At 35.9% G+C, this 17,627-nt stretch overlaps 1 protein-coding gene across 1 annotated transcript in view; it reads left to right on the top strand.

The window, feature by feature from the left end:
- The window catches only part of ELL2 (elongation factor for RNA polymerase II 2), a 70,168-nt gene that overhangs the window by 29,648 nt on the left and 22,893 nt on the right, over positions 1-17,627 (top strand). The window contains exons 3-4 of the mRNA XM_006913233.2: positions 11,402-11,523; positions 16,376-16,539. Coding sequence (XP_006913295.1) covers positions 11,402-11,523; positions 16,376-16,539 — 286 coding nt within the window. The remainder of the gene's footprint in view (positions 1-11,401; positions 11,524-16,375; positions 16,540-17,627) is intronic.

The raw sequence follows: 17,627 nt of genomic DNA, 5'->3' as shown, positions 1-17,627 counted from the left end.
CAACTCTAAGAAATTCTTTCTCAGGAGTAATTTGAATGACTTTTAGTTTTCTCTTAATCAGTCTTCATGGATTACGAAGGAGGGAAGGTACTTGAGTGTTCTATTTCTACAGATGTTTAAGAGTTTTGTACTTGGCTAGACAGAAAAACTTTGTACTAGAGATGTTTGCTGTTCGTTTTGTTTTTTAAAGAAGATAGTGTTCTGTTCCTTCCTCAGAGAACTTGGAAAACAAGATATTTATGAATCAAGATTAATTTTGGATAGTCTTATAGTATTTCACAATTTCTGATTCTGTAAAAAAATACATTTTTTCCCCAAGAATATTTAAGGTGATTAAGTCATGAAGGGCAGTGTCATGGTGATAACTTAAATTCTGATTGTTTTTTAAAAAGTATATTATATTTTTATTCTAATAGAAAAACAAATTGATGTACATTTGAGAATTATAAAAAGTACATACAAGGATAAAGATGAATAATAAATGTCCCTAACAGTGAAAAACAGTGTTGGATTTTTTCTAGTTTTTCTTTCATAGTCATATACGTTTTTTAAATTGCAGTCACAATGTATTTACTGCTTTTTAAATAGCCTTTTTCCATTTAACATGTAAGAATTTTTCTGTCATTAAATGGAAAAAATTACTTTTAAATAGCTACCTAACATTTCATTTTATAGATACACTAGCATTTAGCCAACTATTACTTAGTTTCTCAATAATAGTAATGATATGAAGCACATCTTGTATGTAAATCTTTATTTCCATTTCTAATTATTTCTTCAGGTTAGATTACTAGATGTGGAATTACTAAGGTGAAAGGTATGAATGCTTTTAAAGTTATTGATAACTTTATTGTTATCAATGAAAGTTACTGTCACCCAGTTGCTCCTCCCTCTGCCATCCTAACCCTCACCCTTACCCTCAGAACACTACTGCTGCTATTTCCACAGCCATTTTAAAGTGCCTTTCATTAGCTGTTTCCCGTGGCCAATATTGAATATGTTTGTTTGTTTTTTTTAATTTCAAAATTGATAATTTGATAATGTTTAAAAACTGACTGATTTGCTTGGTAATATCTGACCATGAGTAAAATACTGTCTGAAGTATCATCAAATGTCTTGCAGTCTCTATCTACTATTGCTAGGAGTGGTTTTGAGTTTTTCATTTTTAATTTATTTTTCCCATTATGGTAGGGAGAAATTTTTATTTTAGTAGTTCATGAACTTTCTTTAAAATATTTACTCTATTTCTCTAAGTTTTTAAAAATAATTATTGTTTCTCTTTTTACTTTTTTTGCTATTTTCCCATTTCTCTTTACCATTGTTTATGGTCCTGATAATTTAGTGCTTTTGAGTTTCCACCTTTACCTTTAAATGTCTGTCTTCTTTGTAAGAACATTATAAATTTCCTATGAAGCCTAGTGATACAGATATCTTTTTTACGCGGCAATGAAGTGTTATTGGCAAGGGGATAAAATATTTTGCTGCTTCATATAGTTTCATTCTTCTAGAGCAACCCTGGTGTGTGTGGTTTTGCCTTCTAACAGAATTAAATAACTATCTAAAAGATAATCAAGCAAACACATTTTGTAATATGAATTATCCAAATACAGTAATTGCCTTAGCTGTCTAAATGTAAAACATTGCCCTTTCTTTGACAACATATCTTTCTTTATTTGAAGACATAAGTTTAATGGCTTTGCCAACAACTCAAGCATACTATCCTTCATTTATTCCTTGCAATCATAAATGAATTGATCTAAGAGACTTGACAGGCCCTCTTATTTACATCAGATAAGCCAAGTCTCTTAGAAATCAGAACTGCAGTTTCTAATTTAGTTATTGGTACACCGTGCATATTAATAACTTTATATATGTAAAATAAAAAATAGTTTACTTCTTTCATATAGTCTTAAAGGAAATTAGCAAGTGAAAACCAAATAGAAATAAATTTTATGAAATAGATCTTACCTCAGGAATGTATTTTCATGGTAGATGTTTGGAAAGAGATATAAAAATTAAAAAAAAAATACTGTAAGCTTTGAGAGGAAAAAAACTAACTTTAAAATATTGTTTGCATTTATGAAGATTGAATGCTTTAAAGTCACAAAGTTGTGGTTCCCTTGAGAACGCTTAATTCTATTTTCTTTGTTTCTTTGTTGTGCTGTAACTAGTATCTGGGGCTCTCTGGGGCTCTGAAGGCGCCATATTTTTTTTTATGGATAAGGCACTTGGGAAGCAATGTTTGCTACCCTTCTAGAGTAGCAGCAGGCATCTGTAATTTTTCAACCTTCCATGGACACCTGTTATGACAACAGTTCATTTTTGCATCTGGACTTTGGGCTTGGAACAATTAGAAATATTGCTAGTCTTTTGGTTGTTTTCCCAGATAGCTTCTTTGGCTTCTATTTAAGCTAAAATTTAAGTTTTGACCTTGAAGGTTTCTAGCCCTGTACCTTTGTAAATACCAAGAATTCAGAATAAGTATTTTCAACTTTTGATTATCCACAAGGCACTTATTGCCAGTCCTTCACCATTTGAAAATTACTTTAAAAATCAAATACATAATTATGTTAAGGAAGGCATGTGTGTGCTTGAATCAAACAGGCCAAAATCAGAGTGAGAACTCCCCAATATTGTTTTTGCCAAGTACCTTACATGGTTTATCTTTTTAAACTTCCACAACAACCATATGAGATAATATCATTTATCTACATTATACTGATGAGGAAACTAAGGATTAAAGAGGTTAAGTTACTTGACCAAGGTAACACAGACAATAGATTTTGGAGCCAAAGTTGAAAACCGAGCAGTTTGCTCCAGACCCCATGATCTAGCACACTAGATGTGGTCTATTTGTGCTGTGTGTAAAATAGTTCTCACTTTTTTTTTTGCCCCAAACTATTGAGGGAGACCCAACTTTGAACTGGAAATACAGAGGATCCAATAATAAAGAAAACATTTTAAAAAGAGAGGACATGGTTCCATAATGTAGCCGTTAGCACGTCTGCTTTACACGCAGAAGGTCCTAGGTTCACGCCCCAATGGAGCCATGGTCCATGGTCTACGGCCATGCCACCCTGAACAAGCCCAATGTCTGATCTCGGAAGCTAAGCAGGCTTGGGCCTGGTTAGTAATTGGATGAGAGACCACCTAGGAAGACCAGGTGCTGTAGGCATAAATAATAATAAAAATATAAAGAAATGAAAAATAAAAAGGAAAGAGAACAAGGCAGCAGGACACTATTTTCTATCTTTGGGATCCTTCAAGTATTTGGCATTAATTAGCATTTTTTAAAAGGCACATAAGAGTTTCAGATTTTGTATAAATCTTTCGTATTTGTCATTTAAGTTGTGACAAATGTCAGCATAGAGCCTTGGTTTTGTGTCTTTGGGCCCCAGAGCCTGGGGATTATTCTGTGATGCTGCCACAGTAGCTGCCTCAGCAGTCCCAGTCAGTCGTCATCCCTTTCCTCAGCCAGAGAAGCAAGGACTCTATTTGCAATACGTGGTGGGTCTCTTCATAAGATTTATTTTGAAAATACCACTCTCTTGCTTAAAAAAAAGTTTGAATATTATTGATGTTGAAAAACAGAGAATTAGAGTTGAGTATACTTCCAAATCAATATGGAAATAGTCTTCAGACTTAAATATCATATGTGTTATTGAATTTACCAGTTTTTATGGTAACATTGATTGGGTTTGGGTGAAACCATGTGTTTTGCAAAATCTAGGGCCTGGGTCACTTTTAGCAATTAATTTTGAAAATTCACATTTGTCAGGTACCAGTCTCTCCCCTAGATTTACACAACTGTTGCTGACTGCCATGTATAAACTCTATTCTCAGTCTTGTTTCCTCAGCAGTTCCTCCTGGCATAATACAAACAGAGTTTTCTTCAAGATTCCAAGAGAGCAAGAAAAAGAAAAGATTGGCAATGAATTTGGAAATTGACGCACATATTTAAGATTTTTTTTTCCCCCTTGTAGAATTCAGGTTTGGGATTTGTTTCTGAGGAATAAATCATTTTTAAAACAAAATTCTGCTTCTTACTTGACCAGGAGAATTAGTAAATTTAGAATTATTTAGTGTGGTCTCCCTAAGTCTTTTAAAATACAAAGTGGTTTTAAAGATGCTCGATCATATTTTCAGATGGAATTCGTCGGTAAGGCCGGAGTTTTTGTGAGTGTTTAATAAAGATGAAGATACTTTTTAAAAAGAAAAACTTATAAATTTAAGTTCCACAAACCCAGAAAACCACTTAGCCTAGGTTTTGGGGCTAAACATAGCACAGGAGAGGTCAGAAATTTCTCATCCTGATGTTTGTATCACATGGCGGGCAGCTGTGTGGGATTTTTTTTTTTTCCTTTCAATTTTGTTATTTATTTTTCCCTGCTCTGGGGAGACCTGGTTTTCCACAGACTCTTAAGTGATCTATTTCAGATACATCTCTAATTTTTTAGTATCCTTAGCATAAGGCTTCTTCTGAGTGAATTTAATCAAATCTCAAGTTTCCTCAGATGAATTCAGTATTTACTATGTTCCAGATACATATGAAAATAAGACCATGGTCCTTGCCCCCAAAGAACTCAGTGTAGCGGGGAGGAAGATATATAAACAGGTACTTAGCATGCAGTGTAATGAAGGCAGCAGTAGAGGTGGGCCCAAGAGGCTGTGGGGACCCCATGGACAGGATTCTAAACCCACCTGCCTGGGGAAGGAAAGACTTCTTAAGTTAGTACAAACCAAGGCAGGAAGTGGGGACATCAAATACACGTGGAGAGTGAGGCCCAAGTCTATTGAGAAGGAATCTCGTATGTCCTATTAAGGAGCTTAGACTATACCGTTAATATGTAGTAGGGAGCCATGAAGAAATAACTCTCGGGACTGACATGGTCAGACTGGCATTTTGTGGCACTAGTGTTAGCCGCTGAACAATAAGAGGATAGGATTGAGAATGAGCAAAAGTGGAGGCCGAAAGACAAGTTGTCCAAACAAAAGGTGTTATTGAGCCAAAGCAGAGGAGGAAGATGAGGACATACATTTGAGAGATAATTTAGGAAGTAAAAGCAGTAGGACCTGTGATTATCTGGATGTCGAGGGGTGTTTGGTGGTGTGAGAGAAAAGAAGATTGACTCTCCAGTATCCCAGTAACCTCAGTAACTGAGTGGCAGTTTATTAACAGGATGTTAGACAATGTGGAAGGGTGAGCAGATTTAGGGATTAGATGCAAATTCTTTTCTATATAGGCATTGTGTCTATGGAATATACTTAAATTTTAGAAGGGACTAGTTAATAAAATGAAAATAAAAAGCAGTTTATGATGAGTTACAGAACTCAGTGGGAGGTTTTAGTTTTAGCTGTCAAAGAAAGACTTGTGGAATAGCTCAGCCGTGAAGTTTGAACATACTTCTCAGATTCTCAATAGCTCTCTCACTTTTCTTCTAAAAGCTATTTTGGCATTTAGATGAGTTTTATAGTCATTTTTAAATACAGATTTTCTATTTCATGCTACATAGTTTGTATGTCTTTTCCTTGATACAGTATCTCTAGTATCTGCTATTTGCATCTTTCCCCTGCCAATAACTGTCATCCCTCCTTTATTTCTGGAAATGCCCGGCTACCAACCAACTACACCCAGCCACCTGGTCTTTTCTAAATAATTTTTAGCCATGAAGTTACAGAATGAGTCATAACAAAACTCACTTTGAAGCCCCCTTTTTTGCTGGTGAAACCAGCATTGGTCATTTGTATTTTAGTGCATTTAGCTAGTATGGATTCAGTTACAGTAAGGTATTTATCATCATATTCAAGATTTTATATGTACACACACACGCACACCCAGTCCTTTAGGGGAAAACACCTTGGCGTCATCCTTGATTTCTCTCTTTCATCCTTCACATTCAATATGTCTATGAATTCTGCTGCCTCACATGATTTCCCTCTTATTGATTTCTCTAATACTACGTAATGTTTTCTATTGCCAGTGATAGATACCTTCCCCTCCCTTCTTCCTCACACCCACCTGGCATTGGTTTCTACATCTGGGCTGATCTGAGAGGCTCCCGCCCCCTGGCCCAAACCCATAATGTTAACCTAAAGTCATAACTGCAGCTCTAGTTTGAAAAATAGGACTTGTGGCTTTCAGGTTGAGGTTTCTATTTTCTGTTTTGATTCTAAATTATTTATTCTGCCTCTAAACTCTGGAACCTGAACAGTACATGCAAATATATTTCTCTAGCTAAACCGAATTTTCTGGATTGTTTAGGAAATCACAGAATCATTAAATGCCTGAGAAGGATTTGAGAGTAACAGAATTCTAATGTTTAAATGTTTGTAGCAATCTTTTATCTAAGCTAAGATACATAGCTTATGTATAGTAAAATAATATATATATTAGTCAAATAATATTAAGAGATAGGCTTGTCTCCAGAGATATCAGAGGAATAGAAGGAGGTGAGTTTTGAGGTTATATAATTTGGGAAACCACTATTTAGTATCAAAGGACCTACAGCAAAGAAAGTTGTCTTGTTTAACCTGAGATTTCACAAATTTATTTGAGGATATAATCCCTTTTTCATATAAGGAAACTTTTCCACATGCTTTGGAAATATTGATCGAAAGAAAGCAGACACTTCAATTCTAGTCCTGGCTCAAGCATTAATCAGCATTTTTACCAACTCAGCAAACATGTATGGAATAACTACTTTGTGCCACACACTATTCAAAATGTTAGTGATATATACAAGGAACAAACTAGACAAAAACTTCTGTCCTTCCAAGGATTATATTCTAGTCAGGGGAAAAAGACAATAAATATAATTTGTAAGTAACACAGGCACCAAGTGTTTCAGACAAACATGGATCAAGGCGAGGGGTTCAGGAGTTACAGGGTATGCAATTTTGAATATAATCATAACCTTGAGCAAGTCACTGAGGCTCTCTATGTTCCTATTCTACAAAATGAAGAAATTAAACTACATGATCTCAAAAGCCCTGTCAGCACTGTGGGTCTGCTTTAAGGACCAAGAGTTATATCAAACTGTGATACTGCTGGGTCATGAGCATCTCATTAAGTGTTTATTTACGGTCACTTTAGCAGAAAAGGTTGAATATTAAAACCGATAAAATTACTTTCAAAGAAAAGCTCCTGTAAGTTTAAATCACTTATAACCCCCACAAAAGAACAAAGCATTTATTTTAAATAAATGTGAAAAAAGTCTTGATGATCATATTTTTAATCTAGTGTGTGCCTCAATCCAATGTTGAATAGAAGGTATTTGACTTAAGGGTAAGAAACCTCTGCAGTAAAGGTACCAACAGCTTTTAAGCACATGTTAGCAAGTGTGAGAAACTTGCAGCAGTATGCACATTGCATTTCTGCCCTACATCCTTATGTAAATAGAAGGTCCATGACTTGATGTTGAAATGACCTTTCAGACAGTATTCCATTGCCACATGCCTGAGCTTGTATCTCAGAATAATTAGAAACTTCGAGTTACACATCTTGGTATACAGTGTTTATGTTAATTATAAATGTCTGAAAGTTTCCTGAAACTTTTTCTTAATGGCTTTTTATCGAAGACAGACTAGGATTTGGGTGGAGGGTTGTGGATTATGGTCTTGAATCTTTGATTTTCAATTTCTTGTTTTTGGAATGTAAATTAAAATCTGCTTTTCCATCTTCATCTTAAATAAGAAGCTGTTTGGAATCATAGTCTTTGATACTTTTTAAGTGAGATTTCATTCTTAAGGCATTTAACTAAAAATTTCAACTAGACTATAGATCCCTAAATATAAAGGTATTTCCACTCACCTGTACAAAAGCTTAAAATACTATAATTAAAATTGAAAAGTTCCTATCACACAAAGAGATGCTCTTCCAAGTCTGCTTCTATATCAGATTTCAGAATTTCTTTTCCCATGGTGGTTAGCCCAGTCCCCAGAAACTGACCCAAGGCCCAACAATGAGAGTCATTTCATTTTCATCTCCTCTTCATCATATTCCATAAATTCAAAGGCCAGTTAATAAGAAAATGTTTTGTTACCATTCTGGAAGAAGGGACGTACTCCTATTTCAGTATCTAGATAAGCTGTAGCATAAGCTCCTGTACATCAGAGATGAATGATGAGTTCCTCTGAGGTCTAGTCTCTGAAATGGCTCACTTGTTACCCTTGATGAGACAAGGTCTCAGCTCCCACTTTAGCTATGGCCTTCCACCGTCCCACAGGCTGTGGTTCACTCAGGTCCCCTTAGTTTAGTTCTGAATCCTCCAGTCCCCCATTCTACCCCCAACACCTGCCTGCCCTAATTGTCATACACAACCTGCTATTTCCACTAAATCTCCTTTACTGCCCATCAAGCCAAACTGTTATACAGACTTACCAGCTATAAACATAAGTGCTCCTTTGTACAACCATTTTATTCTTAAGAGTATATTTAGATGTTGATACAAATAAAATTTGTGTATAATTTGTACCATCTTCAGGAAATCAGATACTAAATTCGTAGACCATGTAATTTAAGCTTTTGAAATTTTAAAGATGTAAAGATTGCTTGGCGACATTTTGCTCTCAGATCTTTTACAGGAAGAGCCTGAGATTAGGTCAGTCTGTACTATCTGCATTGCCGCTGCTCTGAAAACCACTGAGGAAAAAAGTACTGTAGAAACTCAGCACACCATGTTCCCTTATAATTCCTTAACCTCCAACCCCCACCCCAGCTCCATAGCTGGAAAAAAATACCATGATATGCATTGAGATTCACCCTTGGGTCCCAAAATGAATACAGTTTGCCCTGATGCCTACTCTTGTCTCCATCCACACACCGCTCACACACAGATGCCCACAGAGTGGGACAGTGAGTAGGAGAGATTGAGAAATCTTGCTGTCATTCTCCGTCATACTACCTTTCTTCCACAGAGCCAAGGACAAAGCTTGTTTGTCACTGATAGCTAACAGCCTGAGAACCTTATCAAAATGCATGGTATATGTAAGAATAAGGAAGAATGGTAGGGATTACAAGCACTCTCCAGATAAATATTACTCTGTTTAGTCTTTTTTAAAGTTGAAAACTATACTAATCTTTTCTGATTGTTTTTGCCAGTGAGGCTTTTGGAACTTACTAGGGGAACAATTCTCAGAGACTGTCACTACAAAGATTCACTCTCTCCGTCCTGAAGTGATCCTTTCTCATTTTGAGAGTTAATTCATAGCCTCTTTTCAAGATCTCTCTCTTTTTTTTATTTAGATATCTAAAGTGGGCATTGCAAATGAAGTACTTTTTTATAACTCCTGTTAATCCATTTGTTTATTTGTTGCCTTTGTAAAATTTAAGAGAGGTTGCAGTAGATACTTAATCTTCACATTCTCTCCATGGCTACATACACTATAAAAGTGGCTCATGTGCACTTATTTACTTTTCATTGTCTTGTGATTGGAGGTTAAAAAACTGGAATAAGTATTTTAAATAAGTTAAAATGGCTCTTTTTAGTTTGAAATAAAATGAGCACTTTCATTTATTTGAAGATACCATTTTTCCCTCTACTTCTTTATTAAGTTTGAGGTCAATGAAGTCAAAATTCTCTGACTTCTCTCCTAAGGGAGCAACCTATTTCTAATCCATAATTTCTCAACATGGGTCCCACTGACATTTTATACTGGGTGATTCTTCGTTGGCAGGGGTGGGGGTTAGGAGGCTGTCCTGATGTGTACTTAAAGACAATAAATTAAGATCTGTTCACAAAGTTCCAGCAGTTTAGAACTACAGGAAATTTGGGGGAAAAGGAGTAACTTTAGAGCCTTCAAAAGATATGATTTGTAGAGTATATAATAAATGCAGAAATTTGTTACTCTAGGAATGGGAACTAATTTAAAATAGGGAACCAAAGAGTTTAAATTCGTGGATGATGGAGGTTCTATGGAATATTATCAAATATTCAATATCTTTGGTGAAATGTGGCCTTACAAGCTTTACATGAGTCTTATGAATCTCCTTTGAAGAGATGATTTTCTTTGACTTCTTATTCTCCTTGTTCATTCTTTCAACAGACATTTATTGCATGTCTACTATGTGCCAAACAGTGCAAATTGTCTCCCTTCTTACTTTTTTAGATGTGGGGTATGGGTTAGAATTGGTGGCTCCAAATTTTTTTCTGTAGGTCAAAAGTTAGAAATCTTTTTTAAGTAAGCAAGTCAAGAGGTTCAGGGTGTCCTCAGGGCCAAGCAGAGGTCAAACGTGTGTATGTATATGAGTGTGTGAAATACACGTGCGTGCACACACACACACACACACACACACACCAGCCAATTAGCTCTGAGTCTTAATTTTCCAGTCACGGAAGGGACAGATTTGGGGGAGAAGAATGAGAATTATAAAACATTTTCTTCTCCCTGAGTATCTTCTAAATCACTAAGAATGCATTTGAGGGCTGGAGAGCAGGATGTCATATTTTACATTCTTTCTAACTAAACCTTTTTGTAATTATCACCATGGTGGGCCCTGCAGATCTCAGGAGCTGAAAAGGTGGAGCAGTTCAAAGACAGTGAGCAGGTTCTAGTTCATTTGTTCAAAAATGTTTATTGAGCTTCTACCATGTACCAGTAAAATGTGACTGGTGCAGGAGCTCAGCCATCTAGAGCAACCCTGGCCCTTCACTCATAGGATTTTCCATCTAGTAGAGAAACCAGGCCTTGAGCAAGAGCATAGAACACATCTGCCTGTTTCACAGTGTTGCCTATGGATCAGCCTTGGAGTTCCCTGCAGAATCATCTCTGCAGACTGCTGACCCTGTTCTATAAAATTAAAGGTGAATAAGGGAACCATAGGGTAGAGAGAAAAACCCAGCTGCATTTTGGTGTGAATATAATCGTGGCATTCACCTATACTGCTAGTTATTCTTCAAAAATATTATTCTAAGAAGCAAGAATTAAAATGAAATATGTATATAAAAAGAGAGCAAAAGATTGGAATGTGGATCCTATCTCAGAGACCGTTTAAATATCTAGAAGCTATTCAGCAGGGGTCATGTCAGCCTGACAGAACCTGTGGAACCTCGTGTATCTCAAAATAGGAAGAGCTTTTTGACCAATTCACTAGTAACTGTAAAAAAATAAACTGTAGTCATTTGCTTATTTAAAATGAAAAGGATTCCTCTTAAAAACTAATTACTGAGTAGAAGTGATTACTAACACTTAAGGGTAGAAAATATACATGAGAATGTGGCGAGTTATAGATATGCTTGCCAGATTCTTTGGATGATTTGGTAATTTAAATGCTGTAAATTTAAATGCTCAAGAGGGCAACTTGGGTATAAAGTGACTGTTACTTGAAAAACAGTAAGTCAGTTATCATATCATTCTCAAATTTTATAATTTGAGGTATTTCTCTCTTTTTCCCTCTTTTTAGCTTGTCAAAATTCCCAAAAATGATCCCCTCAATGAAGTGCATACGTTTAACTTCTATTTGTCAAATGTGGGTAAAGACAACCCTCAGGGCAGCTTTGACTGCATCCAGCAAAGGTTCTCCAGGTAAGTACATTTCAAGGTATACTAAAAGGCAAATAATTTTTCTTTGAGGTTTTTTAAAAATTAAACAATAAAATGCATAGTACTCACTTATAAATATTTATTGAATTGAATGGCAAAGTTCATTTATTCATTTGAGAAATAATGAGCATCTACTGTGTGCTAGAGGTTATATTTGTCACTGTGGGATATAATCAAAAAAATTGTAACATTCTTGCACTCAAGGTACAAATTTTTTCAGCTATAAAACATGGTTGGTTTTTTTTTATTTTAATTAAAGACAAGTTCGGAGTTTTTTAAGAAGTTTTTATTTACTGCATTTAAATAAGAGTGTTTTTATAGTATACTCAAGGCTCACATTCAAGGGTAAAGGAGAAAAACATGTATGTATATATCTTGTACATTCCCTTCTTCCTTGTGCAAGCCTTGTTCTAAGATAGATTTTTTAAAATCTTTATTCTGCAGCAGAATGAAAATAAGAAATTAACCCCAGTACAGCCGTCACTTCTGATTTTAAAAAGGGGTTGAGGCGGGGGAGGCGGGGCAGACGAGAATATACATGCACATCCCAGAGTACCATGGAACCCTTATCTACTTAGATCTTCTGAAACAATAGGCTGCTTGTTTTCACTATTCTTTGCAGTGGTTGTTTCTGATTAAAGAATGGGCCCCTAGAGTAGAGAGTTTGTTCTGCCTGTGGTTAAAGACAAGGCCTTAGAGCCCCCAGCCTTCCAAGAAACCATGATATTGGCCCAAAGTGTCCTGGGGCCATCCATCCCTATCTCACCTGTGCTGTACTTGAAACTATCATTGCTCTCTCTGTGTGGGAGAAAGACAAAAGGAAAGCTGTGTTTCAGGTGAGCACAGGAGGCAGAGATATAAAATAAGAGAAATCACTGAAAGTTCTAAATTTCTCCTCCCATTGAAAGTGACTAAATAACTTTTTGATCTTAATCTGCTATTTTCCTGAGTATATGTTAATTTTGCCCACCCCCAAACTTATAGATTTTGGTATAAATTGCGTATGTTATTGATTCCATAGACCTTTCTGCACTATTCACTATGATAGCCACTGGCCATATGTGGCTATCTACATTTCAATTGATAAAAATGAAAAAAAAATTAAAAAGTTCAGTTCTACACTCACACTAACCACACATTACGGCGGGCTCAAATGCCCGCATGGCTAGTGGAAGTCATATTGGACAACATAGATACAGATCATTTTACCATTGTAGAAAGTTCTATGGGAAGTATTGCAATAAATTATAGAATCACCAAGTATAAGGGTCCTTAATAATTGTGTAGTTCGTCCCCTTCTTTTCACAGGTGACTTACCCACATTTATATAGCTGGTTAGTTAGTGACAGGGCTGGATGGGAACTGAGCTCTCCTAACTCCTGGTTCAGTGTTCATTATACACCACAAGGTACATCGATTTCGAATTGCGGTGCCATCACCTGGATTGCTTGTCTTTAGAGAATTGTTTTACTATAGTGAGAACATTTTGACACCAAATTGAACTATGTCTCATTAGGAATTTTGTTAAGGAACTTAATCCCTTTTTCAAAACCAGTCATATCATTATAGGTGATATGGTTTCTCCCTTTCATCACAATACTCTGTGTTTGGAGAAGGTTTTAAGCTCACCTGAAAAAAAAACTATACGTGATGCAGCAAGAGAAGAGAAATTATTGTGAGAAAATTGGAGCAAATGCAATAGTATGATCTAAGTATGCTTTATAAAAAGTATGTTCCAGTATAAAAGTATGATCCAAGGTACTTTTAAAATGGTGTGGTATAAATTGAAATTTGCAACTATAAAAATAAAAGCATTGAAACTTTTAGTTCTCAACCTGGCAAGCAAACCTTTTCATAATCTACATCTACCTTTTCTATTCAATTGAATTTTTATTTTTCTCATGGATCCTGTCTCTCCTGCAATTGTTCATGCTCCTCAAAGGCAGGGACTTTTTTATGCCCTTTTTCTAGTCTTACAGTATTGGTGGAGCTCAAACTGAATGCTCAATAGATGTCCCAAAATTACATATTAACTTGTTTCTTTTCTTATCTTCCTTTTTAAATCTCTTTAAGCCACATTTTTCTCATATAAGATGGAAGAAATCCCAAAGTCAAAATTAAATTTAAAAAATTCCTTAAATCTGTCCATTCACAGGCCTAGTGAAAATAGTTTGGGGCATACAGCCCTGTACAGTAATGCACAATCAAGTGTGGGACACAGTGAGCTAGGCTAGAGAAAGTCTATAGAAATATGTATACACATATGTCAAGGTATTTAAATTTTAATGTAACTCAATTGAAAAGGGGTGAGAATTCTAGAGAATATCTTCTTGCCTGCAGGGTTTAGCTCTGTTTAGTTTTCCAGTAAATATCTGTTTCTTGATCTTGAATTCTGTAAACTAAAACTTCATCATGGTTGGCAATAGGTTCACCTTATTTTTACTATGTAAATTACTTAGTAAATAATAAGGGAAGATATTGAAATTCAAACTTCCTGCCACCAGATCGTTATACTTCATCTTCTCTGTACTCTCCTGCAATCTTTTTTTCCTACTCTTCTCCTTCATCCCACTTCCCCTGAGGGTTAAACCTCCCTTCTTTTCTCCCTCCCCACTCCCTTCCTTTTACTGGTTTTTCAGTATTCATACATGCTCAGCAGGTGAGTCTCATTTAAAAAGAATATAAAGACAAAGAATCTCCTTTGCACTCACTCTGGAGCCAAAGTCTGGATTCAGTCCTCATCATTCCACTGAAACTGCTTCCCAAAGGAGGCTTTGAACCCCTTGCCCCTGAATCCAGTGGACGCTTATTCGTTTCTTATTAGGCTGGATTTGTTGCCAGCATTTCACATCGTTGACCACTCTGATTCTTAATGTATTCTATTCTAGTGGCTTGCATGACACACTGATCTTCTGATTTCCCTCTACCTCTTTGGCTGTGATTTTTTAGTCTCCTGTGGTCTTCCTGTTGCTTACTTTAAATATTAGTGTTCTTCACAGTTGATTCCCTCATTTTTTCAAAGTCATCATGTTCAACAGTGAACTCATTTTCTGTCTCCCAGCCCTATCCCAGTGTCTCAATAAATGGCAGCTCCATACACCATACAACTTGGGCATGATCTTTAACTACTTCCCCCTCCCCCACTCTCTCCTCCTATGGTTAATCACTAACCAAACCCTGTCAATTCTGCCTCCTCACTGTCTTTGGAATCTGCTTACTGTTTTGCATTCACACTGCCCTACACTGGTTCAAGCCATCAGTTTTGCCTATAATCTTTCAATAGTGCCCTAACTGCTCTCCTGCTTTCATTCTTGTATCCCCTTCCTCCCAATCTGTTCTTTATCCAGATTGATCTTTCTACAATATAAATGAGATATTTTCTCTACCCTATTTTCAGCCTCTGTCATTCTTGGGATAAGGTCCAAAATCCATACCATGACCTCTAAAGCTCTGTGTAATGTACTTCTCATAATCTCTTCAGCCTCACCTCTAATTGTCCTTTACAACTGTCTTTGGCTTAACTGAAAAACTCTTCCTTGCTCTCCCTGGGCCTGCACAAGTTGGTTATTCCCCTAGAACACTTCTGTCTTTCTTCTCCCTTGTCTAGTTATTCTTCTAGATCAGCTCGGGTATCACTTCCTCCTCTAGGAAGCTTTGCCTTACCCATACATCAGGCCAAAGTACTTTCCTGGAATTCCCTGCCCCCCACCCCACCCCCTGGCATTTCTCATATCATGTCGTAATTTCTAATTTGCTCATCCTTGTTAGCCATTAGACAGAGAACTCCTTGAAGGAGGCGCTACATCTATCTCAGTCCTTATCACAGCTTGCGTACCTCACACATTGCCTGGCATGCAGTCCCTGCCCAATAAATATTTATGAGATGAATAAACTGATTTTTTGAAAAGTGGTATTTGTACAGACAGTTAATTAGCAATTTATAAAAATTTTATCAACTCTTATTAGCATCATAACAAAGCTATTTCCAATTAAGTTTGGAAATAGAGTATCAGAGCTGCAGTGGCATTTTCATTACTTTTATATTCCAGTCTGTTTTAAGACCATAATTATTTATTTTAAAATACCAGTATAACTATTACTGTGATCCCCTAATATTAGCATAATACTTTGAAACAGAGCCATCTTCTGGGCCAACATTAATATTAATGATTGTGTTTAAAAGTTTATTAAGATATTCTGCCAAAATCTCTTGTCCAGTATTTTCTTCAATATTTGCTGTGTAAATAGGTCCAGTCCTCTTATAGAGATTTAACAAAGTAGTAAATATAAATTCTACAAATGTTTAGGATCTTTGGGCTAATAATAATAAAGTAAGGTTTAATGTTGGGCAGTATTTTAGCTTTAAAATTAGTGTTCTTTAAAAATAAAAAAAATTGTGATGAGTCTATTTCATCTAGTCAGTTCTAAAACATGCATATTATGGTTTCACTAATAGTTAAACTTTTAACATTTCTCATATCAATGGTAGATAATTCTTAAAAATAGTTGACTGACAATGAAAGTAGAACTATATTACTCATCAGGACTCCAATCTTCACTTCAAATACTGGTGTTTTTCAAAATTTCATGGATTTGGTCTCAGAGCTCAGTTTATCCATTCAACTCACAATGTGGAAAAAAATGTGACATGGAATGAAGATGAGAAACTCAAATATTTTAAATAATCTTTACATTTAAAAGTTACTAATATCAGGTATTTTAGGACTGTAAAGTTATTTGGACTGCTGATTTTAGGATTATACAATTTTCGTTAGCCTTTAAAATTGTGCAAAATGAGGGACATCTCTAATAAAGCTGCCGTCTTACTTGACAGCTCTGGAGCCTCCCAGCTCAATTGCCTGGGATTTATACAAGATAAAATAACAGTGTGTGCAACAAACGACTCGTATCAGATGACACGAGAAAGAATGACCCAGGCAGAAGAGGAATCCCGCAACCGAAGCACAAAAGTTATCAAACCCGGTGGACCATATGTAGGTTTGTATAGATATCTTTCTTCTTCTTGCTGATTGATTGGAATAATTCAAGATCACTGTAGGTAAATATTAGTAATATTAATTTCATGAAAACAGAAAAAATTAGTTTTCAAAACATTTTGGATAACATGGTCAGAAGTCATTTGTTCTCTTCAGACTGCTGGTTAATTGAAGAACAGACTTAAATTTTTATTTCATAAATCCTGAATCTTCTGTTAGCTATTTGTTGTTATTTTATAATACTGGGATCTGGTCAAGTTACCTTACTGTGTGAGATTGTAATAATGGTACCACTGTTTTCTTTGTCATTGGATAATTTCAATGGTGGATGGTTTGGTTTTTGTTTTCCACTTTTGTAGGGTTATTTTTACAAAAAATTATTAGTAGAATTTGAGTCGATAACCCCATTGTTGCAGCTTTTGCTTATGTTTTTAGAGAATCTTTGCACAACGGAATTTTTGTTACAAAAGTATAATATGTGCTTATAACAAAGCGTTATCAAGTTATGCCTCCTTGGTACCTCAATTGTGACATCGTTTATGGATCCTTATCCTCACCTATCCATTAATTAAAAGCCTGCCCCACCTCAATCATATCCATCAGATTGAAGGGAAAGAAGACCAGACCAGCAAGATGAGGCTCTCCTTTGTGTTCAGTGACCCTAACAAGTTTAAAGAGCCAGTTCACAGTGACTGTTGACAGTAATAAAGAGAATTATCAGGAGTGAGAATGAGCTCTTTGAGGCCTTGGTCAGTTTAATAACACAAGTCACTGTATAGTAAATGATGAACATACATTAATAATTTGTAAACGTAAATGCTCACAAAAACAGTCTTTTGAAGAACCAATCCACTTAATATCTTTCCATGGTCCGGTAGAGTTCTACTTCTGTGTTTTCCCATTGCTGACCCAGATACAATACATTCAGCTTTGAAAAGCTCCACTCGTGTCTTTAATAAGTATTTCCTTGGAACAAAGCCAGTGCTCCTGGGACTTGGTGCTTAGCTTAGATACATTTAGTTTGGTTTAACAACAATTCATAGCTTCCCCAGGTATCTGTACCCATGGGGCCCAGCTCCCTGCCCAGTA

The sequence above is a fragment of the Pteropus alecto genome, unplaced genomic scaffold (assembly GCF_000325575.1).
Source record: "Pteropus alecto unplaced genomic scaffold, ASM32557v1 scaffold20, whole genome shotgun sequence".
Lineage (NCBI taxonomy): Eukaryota > Metazoa > Chordata > Mammalia > Chiroptera > Pteropodidae > Pteropus > Pteropus alecto.
The sequence above is the reverse complement of the archived record's forward strand: the minus strand, read 5'-3'. Positions and strand labels throughout refer to the sequence as shown.